Genomic DNA, 10,645 nt, shown 5'->3' with positions numbered 1-10,645 from the left:
AGTCAATATTTTTTGCTAAACATTGTTTGAAGAAAATTGTTTCAGGAACACCTTGACCAGATTTTAATTCATTTGGTGTTCTTGTTATGAAACTATGGTTCTCACTCTGGGAATGGCCCTCAAACCCAAAGCAGGCATATGTGCTATATCGCAATCGGAACTCATTTGAATGCTTTATAATAATGAAATAATATATCTTAACCTAATTCATATATTTCTTTTATATTTTGTCATTGTAGGTTACCCATCAATCAATAAAATGATTCTTGTTGATTTTCTATGTGTGCATGTTTTTGAGCCAGTTTTGTGCAATATTTCACTGATTTGAAAGTCAATTTCATTATCTTTATTTCAGTTGATGTTCATGGGCATATCATTTATTCTTCTGACTTTCAAAATCGATTTAGAAATATTTAGCGTATGAACAGAGTTTTTCATCAAAGAGATCATTATTTACTATAAACACTTAATTGCCCATGTAGCATGGGTAGTCTTGTTTTATTGAAACTAGAGTTACTGTTTTAATTCAACGCAATGGCCTAACTTGGCGGGCAAAGGAAAACGTGTTGTTTCCTCTCTTTAGAGTCCCTGAGTTACCCAACTGATCGAGCATATAGAGTACGTTAGTGAGAGACTAGAGTCATGAGTCGATTGATGTAGTCAATCTCAACTTTGCCAAGGCCTTTAACAAGGTACATCATGGCCTTTTAGTTAAGAGACTCCATAACATTGGGATCCAAGGCAAGGTTCTCAATTGGTTAAGATGTTTTATTTCTGGTAGGACGTAACTGGTTATGGTTGAGGAAATCCTTAGTGACATGCATGATGTCAAGTCGGGTGTCCCTCAGGGCTCCATATTGTTTATTGTTTAAAGCCACTCAAAAACACAATATGTACGATAGAGTATTGGCACAAAAGAGGAGATGGAAAAAAAGAAACGAAGGTCACGGTCGAGATAATAAAAGTGGGAGAAGAAGTAAATAATAGCATACATCAAAATTCAAGTTTACCCTCCGAAAAGGGGTACAGCACCGAATGCAATGAATGTCACACACATACAAAAAAGGAAAAGGTTAGTAATGGCAAAAAAATACATGAAGGGCTCTTAGTAGCAATCAAGTTCTTGAACGCATAAGGAGTTTTTGATAGCCGAATCACCAGGGGTAGAGAGTTTCAACGATCCACCACCCCGAAAAAAAAGGAATTGAGTCGTGATGAGGCCCTGGCAAAGGGCTTGCGAACCGCTTGCTCAAAAACGCACCTAGTGGCCCTGATGGAGACGTCACTGACTAGGAGGATGACACCATTCACAGAATAGAGATTCCTGACTAGCATTTGTCGATAGGATATCTTAAAATAATCAACCAAATAAGCTCCAACTCTTCTCCTCTCCAACGATGGAAGACCCCAAAGCTGTCGCGATCTAGATAACCCAGACCCCCACTTTCTGTTGCCAGCCTCGTCATTCTTCTTTGAACGGATTCAAGGATATTAGTAGAGTGCTGTAACCCGGGGAACCACACAGAAGAGGCGCACTCAAGAATTGGACGAACGTATGTGCTATATAGCAATCGCAGAACGCAAAGGGATCGGGTAGTGAAGAAGCGTTTTATCTACCTTACTACAGAATTTGCACGACTGGTTGTCTTGGCGCAATGGGTCGCAAAGCACAAATTCCCATCATAATGAACGCCAAGATCTCTCACATGTTCAATAATTTGTATTGGACTACTACCAAGGACGTAAATGGGCATGTCCTTTTTACCCCTGCCGAACCATACTACCTTGCTCTTGGAGGCATTGAAAACCATATGGTTTGAATGTGACCACTCATGGATCCGGTCATGAGCGCATGGTGGCGCTATTTCCTCACGGACCGAAGACACGGTGGAAAAGATTTTCCAGTCGTCGGGAAACTTGAGACATTGCACAGAGCAGTAGACATGTAGGTCCTCTCCTTTTTATCATCTTTATTGCCCCGCTTCAGAAGCTCAGGAATTAAGTCAGTAGCTCTTTGTATGCTGATGTATGTCAAGACTCCAGTTTGAAATGGATTTTTTGGATTGAATGGAATGAAATTCTGTTCAATGACTTTTGTGTCGATGCCATTAAACAATCCGTTTGTAGATAATGCATATCCAGTTGAAAGGTGACAATGCTTTTCAAGCATGTGGTTGCATATATCGCACGTTTAAGTCCAGAGATAGTATCACGATGCTAACTCTGTACAAGTCGATTGTCCAGCTGCATCTTGAATATGCCTCTCCCATTTGGGCTCCAATGAGCTCAGTCGGTTTGCAGAAGGTCGAACAAGTCCAAAGATGTTTTACTAGGAACATTGAAGATATGAGAGCTCTCGTATTGGGAGAGGTTAGAAAGGTTGGGATTGTATAGTATTCGGAGAAGGTATGGAAGGTATCTGATAATGTGCGTTTTCAAAAGCATCCATGAGCTTTGTCCCAATCCAGGATTTAGAGTCAATTAAAGTGACCGTAGAGGCTTAACGTGCGTTTTGAGAGCACCTACAACCTCACGAGAATCCAGGCTTGTTCGAACAATGAAGTTCAACTCTCTTCTTTCTCGGGCTCCTTCGTTGTTCAATTTGCTGCCCTCAAACATTCGTATGTAAGTGTTGATAGACAACTGTTTGATCAAAATACCTGATCAACCCTCCATTCAAGGGCTAGCCAGATCTGTCAACTCTAATTCGTTGGTGGATCAAATATTACATGATTGTAAAATCAAATAAGATTATTACCTTTTCCCGTCTTTAACTGCTGGGGATCCTCCCATTCCCAGGTGCAGTAAGGAAGTCCGGCAAAAGAAAAAAAATCTTGTCAACACTACATTCAAGGTCTAACCAGATCCGTGAGCTGTAATTCGTTGGTGGATCAGATATTGTATCCATATAAAGTTAAATAAAACGAAAACTTTTTTCGTCATTTGAAGTGCTGGGGACCCCATTCCCAGTAGCCGTAAGGAAGTCCGCAAAAAATACATGCCATTTTGAGTTTTGCAATGTTTACTTCGGGTTATTTCAAAATAGCAATTTCGAGTCATCAACTTATTTCCTAGATAAAAAAATATGGCTCTTGGTTCAATATCATACACTGCTTGATGAATTAGATATTTCGTAATTTAGTAATGTTCTTTTGTCCTTTCTTAAACTTTTACCAATATGGCACTCGGCTAAATTTCAGACTTACTTCCTCGTATATAATTGTTCCAGTTTTTTTGTTAGAAATCGGTTCAAAAGTAACACACATATTGTCGGCAAGACTGATCGAAGAGGAGTAGAATGGACTTACACTAAAGAAGAAGAAACATAGAAGGACATTTGTTTTGGTTTTTTTTACTACAGCTGAATAGGAACTCTACAATTAGAAACCATACCCAGCCATTCAGCTTTGACCAATTTGCTCTGAAAGCTGGTTAGTTCGCATGCACTCTTTAGGCCTTGTTTCATTTACGGTCACACCATCAGCCAATCTAATTTTCAATAATCGAGTGATTTGTCGTGAGTAGAATGACAAAGTTCAATTAAATATCATGATTAGTGTAGGTGGGTCAATGTATTATCATCTTGGCTCAATGACAGAATACATTTTGCTTAAGATGCCAGTAAATTGAAATAAGTGACAAAATTAAATCCAAGTACAATGTAGCTTGGCTGGACAAGTTGTCTTTGATTTTGCTCCTTACAATGGCCTTTGTTTATAACATCACTTGTCAAGGGGAATGCATTGAACATGAAACAAGGCAAAATAAAAATGATTTTTTTGAGAACGAATATGAATACATATCTATTTTGACTTTTTAATTATGTCTTTCGCCTGCCAAGTTTCAAATTCTTAGAAAGGTATTAAGTACCTATGCTGTCCACATAAGACTAATACGGTTTTAGACCTGAAGAAGTTCAGACTTTGTAAATAAATTATTTTCCTACTATTCATAGCATTTGTTTTGCAAACATTTTACCCAATAAATTTAGCCAAAAATGAGATCGGCAAATAAGCCAAAGGTACAAAACAATCTTGAACCCTCGATAATAAAAATGCAACAAATTTTGAAAAGTTATTTTAAGTTATACTCATTAATGTAACATATTGACTGGAAAAGTTAAAATATTTAAGATGCTTGGGACGAAAAACCATTAATCTAGGAAAATCATTTTCCTAATTAATTCCAGATTATGCTGGAAGGGGATCAAAAATGGCCGGCGAGGCTTAGAATGGCCGATCTCAATACAAAAAAGTTGTTACAAGACAAGAGAGATAAAAAGGCTTCGGCGGTTTTTTCAGTTTACTTTGTCTAAAAGTAAATTGGCCTAGTGACTGAAAATCAAAATATTCCTCAAATATTGGCATTAGTAAAGTTTGATGATGTCTTCAGAGTAATGGCAATATCTAATACCTGTAGATAGTAACCACAACGAATATACGTATATTCATTCTCAAAATCGCGGCAAAATAAAAAAAAACACTCAATTAACGTTTACCGGTTTTCATCTTAAACTTCGATGCAAGGTACTCGTACCAGCGTATAAAAGCTACATATAGATAGGTTCAAACAGTGGTTTGAAACGTTTGTGAATCCAAAAAATATGACAGCATGATTTACATTTTTGCCATTTTTGGCCATTTTCGGCCAAGTGGTTGAAAATGGCCAATCATAATTTCTCATCCCTATTAATAATGGTATCAGTTTTGTATCCTAGCTCGCTGATTCATATATGTTCTCATCTCTTTGTACCATTCATAAGTGCAAATTCATGACACTATTTATGACAATTTGGATCTTCTCAATAGGGGATGTCAAGTAAACGAAATTCAATGAAAAATGTGGTCCGGCACCCTGATTTTGGGCATTTTGGGGAGAGGGAGCTAAGACAAACATCACCGTCACCTCGCACCATTCGCCCATTGAATTTTCAATATTCGAGTGATTTTGAGCGAGTTGTGTTACAAAACCCTACTAAACATTGAGCATGTTTGGTGTTAATCAGTGAACGCACTATCAAATTGGCTCAATATCACAATGCTAATTGCCTAGACAAGCATGTAAAATGAAAACATGTCAAAATCCAATGCATGCACAGTGCGGTTTGGCTGGGCATGTTGTCTTTGATTTTACTCCATGGAATGACATCAGTTGTCAATGAACGCGTTTACTTGGCTAGCCCTATGTGAGAATCCTAGGGGTCCGTGTCTCGAAGCCAATGATGACGCGTGGCACCAAACTGGCCAAGTCTCAACTCTCCAGCCGAGTTTGTGTCCTTGTGACAAAACACAGTCTTTTGCTGAGGTCCGAGGTTAAAGCCCCCCAGCACACTTAAAATACGAATACCAAATATATGGACACTGGATAACGGCCCTAGAACCTCGCCGACGAGTTAGATTCAATTATGGCCAAATCTTGGCGACATATCCTCTTTTTGTAAATACCATTACTTCTCTTTCTTGAGCTTAACGTTTTGAGTCAAAAAAAGGCCACGAAACTTTCATTATACTTTCTTTGTTAAAACATTTCGAACATGAAACTTCAATAAAGTCTCGTCGATTTAAGGATTCTGAAACTATACAGAAAGACCTCTTTGAAATCACTTCCTTCGACGCCTGGCTCTGGCAATTTGTCGCCCTCCAGCCATGTTTGAAGATTGACCTGCTCCAATACTGAACATTTGGTTGTTGGTTCCACTTGGGATCGGCGATCCAAATGTTGGTCCAGGTGGAAGCACACCTGGGGCAGCACTACTACCAATCCCTGAAAAGGAAGAAGCCCCAAAACTAGGAGGGTTTTGAGCGGCCGGAAAGGACGCTGAAGGTGCCCCAAAGGTGGGATTCACCACTGCCGGCCCTCCTGACGAATGTCCACTTGGAGCTCCACCAAAATTAAATCCCCCCCCGATTCCCGAGGAAGTTGATGAATTAGCCGATTGCCCGAATTGAAACAATCCACCTCCAACGGGACCGTTGGTCAAGTTTGTAGCGGCGCTTTGGTTTTGGGGTGCATTCAATCCAAACGAGAAATTCACAGTTTTGGGGCTTCCGAAAGAGGGTGGTGGTCCAAGCGGTTTGTTGGCCATAGTCGACGTCAAAGACGTCAACGAATTTGATGGTACTGAGAGATTGGCCGATGACGTGCCAAATTTCATAACACCATCTCCTGTGGAAGACCCGGAGGTGCCAAAGTTAAAGGCCGAACTTCTTGATTGATCATTGCCGGAAGGTCCACTAGAAAAAGTGTTAGTCAATGGTTGCTTGCTCGAATTCATTCCAAATGCGAAAGCGCTGTTGGAAGGCTTGATGTTTTGGTCATTGGATCCAAAGGACATGGCGTTGGTTGGCATGCTTGATGCTTTCGTCATAGGACCATTATTGGTGGAACCAAACTGAAAAACACCGGATGTTCCACTACTGCCACTATCCCTTGCGCCCGCAGAAGGTTGTTTAGGAGCCGATCCAAATTGAAACAACGGAGTGTTACTCGAAGAGGCAGAAGGTTTTTCAGTTGTCGATGGGATGTTATTTGAGGAACCAAAACGAAACGCCGTGTTAGTTAAGGGCTTTGAAAAATCGTTAGGAGGCTTCGGGAGGTCAGTTGAGATGCCGAAAGAGAACTCCTTATTGGCGGAAGTGGTTTTGGCTTCGGATGACTTGGTTTTGCCAAATCCAAACAAACTGGAACCTTGACCTCCGTCGCTATTCGGTTTTCCAAATACAGAGCTGGGTTGGTCAGCCTTGGGTGCTCCAGCTCCAAAGGCAAATTTCGATCCATCGCCAAAAGGGCTTGCTTTTCCTCCTTGTTCGGGGATTTCAGAAGATGAAAAAGTACCCAGCTTTTTTGTACTCACATCAGTTGATGTTGCCACCCCAAATGTAAAAAGAGAGCTGCTTGCCGTGGATGTGGTGTGGGCAATTCCGGGGTCAATCTTAGAGCCACCGAATGCGAATGCAGAAGGCGTTTTTGAAGTTGTTGGAGTTAGAGCCGCTGAAAAAGAAGGCTGTCCAGGCTGCGTGCCAAATTGAAACGGGGCGCTAACAGGTGCTCTCGCAGATGCTGCTGACGTTTCTGACGCTGACCCTGTGGGAGGAAGGCTTTGCGTAGATTGAGCGCCAAATCCAGAGGCGCCAACAAATGCAAAGGAAGGGGGTTGAGTCGTATTAGACTTTGATGATACATTTGGAACGAAACTGGATTTGGATGAATCAGATATTGAAGTGGAGGGTGAGCCAAGTTGAAAAAGTGACGGCAGCGTTGTCGGCTCTTCAGTTCTTGTAGCAACTTTAGCTATTGGCGATTTTGATGCTAAACCAAAAGAAAAGCTCGTCATTCCCGTTAGTGGCTGTGTTCTTGACGTAGTATTTGATCCGCTCAAGGATGCCTTCAAGTCAGAATTTCCAAACAGTGTAGCACCAGTTTCAGGCTTCTTTAAAAGGGGGTTTCCAAATGTAAACCCATCAACGGATGAAGAGCTTACCTGAGTGCCTGGCTTAGAAACTGTCAGTCCCGTTTCATTTACTTTAGGTAGGTTAGTTTTGGGATCACTCACTTTGCCATTGGAATTCTGCACGCTCGTGGAACTTCCTGACAATAACTGGGATCCAGAAGTCAAGGCTGTAGATGTATGGGTTACGCTTGGACTGCCGGAAGATGTCGATGGACACATTGAAGAAGAGAGGATGGCTTTAGTTGAGTGATTGGGTGGGGACGTTGTAATGCTAGACGTTGTGTTGGCATCATTTGACTTGGAATCTGATACCTTTTCAGTTGAGCCGGATAGCGTGCAATTACTTGATATGAACGGAAGAGATGGAGAGTCCTTGGGCGGGGAAGGCGGTACTTGTTTTTTCAAGGCATTACCACTTGGCAGAGAAGGTTCTGAAGGTGCATTTGATAGGAGAGAAGTACTTTTCTGCGGCAAAGATTCGGATGACGTTGATGGCTCTATTACTTGTGGTTTTTGCAATTCTTTGCCAAGATGGTGGTCATCTGGGGTATCTTGGGTTGGCGACTGCTTTTGGGAGTCTACAGTAGCATTACTTGAGACTTCCACGTTGGGAGTGGGGACAAAAGCCACAACGGTGGCAGGGGTGTCTAAGTGATCCTCGTCTTCAAAAGCAGACAAAAGGTTTTTGGCCCTGGCTACACCCCGCCTTTGATCCGCCTCGTAGGCTTCTACACTGGATATGGTAGGTTTGGGTCCCGAGTTGCCAGGCGTAGCAAGCAAGTTCGAAGACACAATGTGAGTTACGTTGGGCAAAGCAAATACCATTCCTCTTCTTTCGGATTCAGCGTTGTCTTTGAACTTGGCTTCGTTGCTATTGTTCTTTTTGGTTTTCGTCATGGCCTTGATCTTGTCAGGTGCAATGAATATATGTCTTCGTTTGGCCTCTCGCAAGAATTCAGCATCTTCAAAGAAGGATGGGTCGCCGTTTTCCGATTCAGAGGAGGACCATTTCTGCCTTGGCCTTTTTCCGGCCCGTGACGACGAGCTGAGGGAGCTATTGATTTCATTGACTTTACTTCGGTACACCTTAGCGGCCATGGCGGGGCTACTCGAGGATTGCGAGGCCAGAACGGCGGCGGCTGACGAACCCACGTTGACGGACGGAAACGTGACTTTGGAAGATGCCGTTGTATTAACGGTTGAGATGGCCGTGGCGAGAGTGCTCGTTGTCATAGTCCCTGGAGCACTGCTATTGACATGGTACAGGGCTTGACTACGACTGAGAAGCGAGTTAAGAGATAAATCCGTCTCGCGATTTACTAAGTGCGACGTGGTTTGACCAATCACGCCATTTGAGAAAAGAGGCGGCATTTCCATGCTCAGGGAGGACCCCACACTCGATGAGCTATCACGACGAGCACGTTTGGATACAGATTCGTCTTCCACATCATGATCTTCAGCCCGGTCATCTTCTTCATGATCCTCCTCCTCCTCGTCTTCTTCCTCATCCTCTTCGTCCTCTTCCTCGTCTTCTTCGTCCTCGTCGTCGTCCTCGTCGTCTTCATCTTCTTCGCCATGATCGTCTTCTTCAGCGCCTAAGCGCTCTTGGCCTCGCTGATCGCTTCGCTGATCGCTTCGCTCGCGCTCCATGTCAAAGCGGGAAATTCGGGCGTTGGCCAAGGTCTGGGAGCCCGAACAAGGAGGGATCGGGGGGCCTGATCCAGTCATGCGAGCTCGTTTGCGACCCGCGCTCTGCGACATGGCCCGGAGCGTGCTCATTAGACCCGATCGGGCATGGATCACGTCACGATCAGACGAGCTGCCGGGGGCCTGGCCATCCATGGTGGCATCCATGGCATCCACGCCATCCGCAGCAGGGCCACCCGAGCCACCGACTAGTCCGGAATTCCGAAACGGCGAGAAGGCGGGACTGGTCAAAGCGGCCGAGGCCACGCGGACACACGTCGAGCTGGGCGAGCTCAAGAGGCGAGTGGTGTTGCGCACAGACAGGCGCGGCAAGGACGACGTCCGCAAATGCACTTGAGGCAACACGCCCAGACCCTGATAGCGCGGGTTACTCGTGCGACGCTCTCGCTCCGTTTGCGATTGCCGGATGTAGTTAGAGAGGCGGGCCGTCAAACCCGAAGATCGCACCTCATGGCGCATGGGGGCCGACAGTGGAGACCCGCCACGTGAGCCACGTGAGCCACCTGAGCCAGGTCCTATAGGCCAAGCCATCTCAGGACCAGCCATGGATGATGATGATGATGATGATGATGATGATGATGATGTTGATGATGTCGATAATAATAACAACAATAGTGATGGCGGTATGGGAACAGTCCGCTCACGTGTCTACTCGACGACTATTCTCGTCGCCTCTGGCCTCTCTCCTGGTATGCCGCCCGCCCTGTATGCCCTCTATAGTCTGTATGCACGTTTCCCAATGGGGACACTCAGGTTAGCCTCAAGCAGGATAGCCAGAGTATAGCCATTAGGGTTGGTTCGACTTCCAGTTGAGACTTACGAGTACACTGCCATCATCAGTCAACAACGGGACCACATGACTAACTCGGCTCGGCTCAGCTTTAAAAAAATCGACCTCACTAGAAGAATTGTGACCCAAATGACAATCAGATAGTCGACCAGAACAAGCTCAAAACAACCCCTGGGTAAAGTGTACTCTGTATTACGGAAAAATCGTGTCATCTTATTTCGACATGGCGAGAGAAGTATGGCAAGCCAAGATCTCTAACGACGTTATCTCTACGTCAAAAGTGGGAGTGACGTCATATCAGCTGAAATTTCGACGTGGTTTTTGTTTTTGCTTGGGATGATAAGGGTCAGAGTCGTCCACTTCCAAATTCCATTAGGCAGATTCATGTCCGGTATCAGTTTTGGTTCTCCATCTGTGAGCGAGGTTAGCCTCTAACAGTTTCCTTTGGAGAAAGGTTGGGGATGAGATTCAAACCAGGGACCTCTCTCATGCTAAGAAACTGCACTAATCACTACACCACGTCTCCTCCCTTAGCGTTAAACGTCTGAAGTTTGATAATCCATGAAATCCTTATTTAGTTAACCAACCTGTTATATTCCAGTCACCAATATCCAATTTCCAATTACACATTGCTCTTACTCCCACCATTATACTCGCCATAGACATTTTCCCTTATTATAAATACCTCCACAAACGAT

At 43.8% G+C, this 10,645-nt stretch overlaps 1 protein-coding gene across 1 annotated transcript; it reads right to left on the bottom strand.

The window, feature by feature from the left end:
- Positions 1 to 5,491: 5,491 nt before the first annotated feature.
- LOC131883780 (nuclear pore complex protein DDB_G0274915-like) lies at positions 5,492 to 9,852 on the bottom strand. Its single transcript, XM_059231340.1, has one exon. The coding sequence runs from the start codon at positions 9,701 to 9,703 to the stop codon at positions 5,600 to 5,602; it is 4,104 nt and encodes a 1,367-aa protein (XP_059087323.1). The 5' UTR covers positions 9,704 to 9,852; the 3' UTR covers positions 5,492 to 5,599.
- Between the last annotated feature and the right edge of the window lie 793 nt (positions 9,853 to 10,645).

Source organism: Tigriopus californicus, chromosome 7, assembly GCF_007210705.1.
Source record: "Tigriopus californicus strain San Diego chromosome 7, Tcal_SD_v2.1, whole genome shotgun sequence".
NCBI classification, from domain to species: Eukaryota; Metazoa; Arthropoda; class Copepoda; order Harpacticoida; family Harpacticidae; genus Tigriopus; species Tigriopus californicus.
Note: the sequence above shows the minus strand (reverse complement) of the source record. Positions and strands in the feature narration are given on the sequence as shown.

Bases quoted from the DNA above. Each gene is read 5' to 3' on its own strand.
- LOC131883780 (XM_059231340.1), bottom strand. From the start codon at position 9,703: ATGGCTGGTCCTGAGATGGCTTGGCCTATAGGACCTGGCTCAGGTGGC.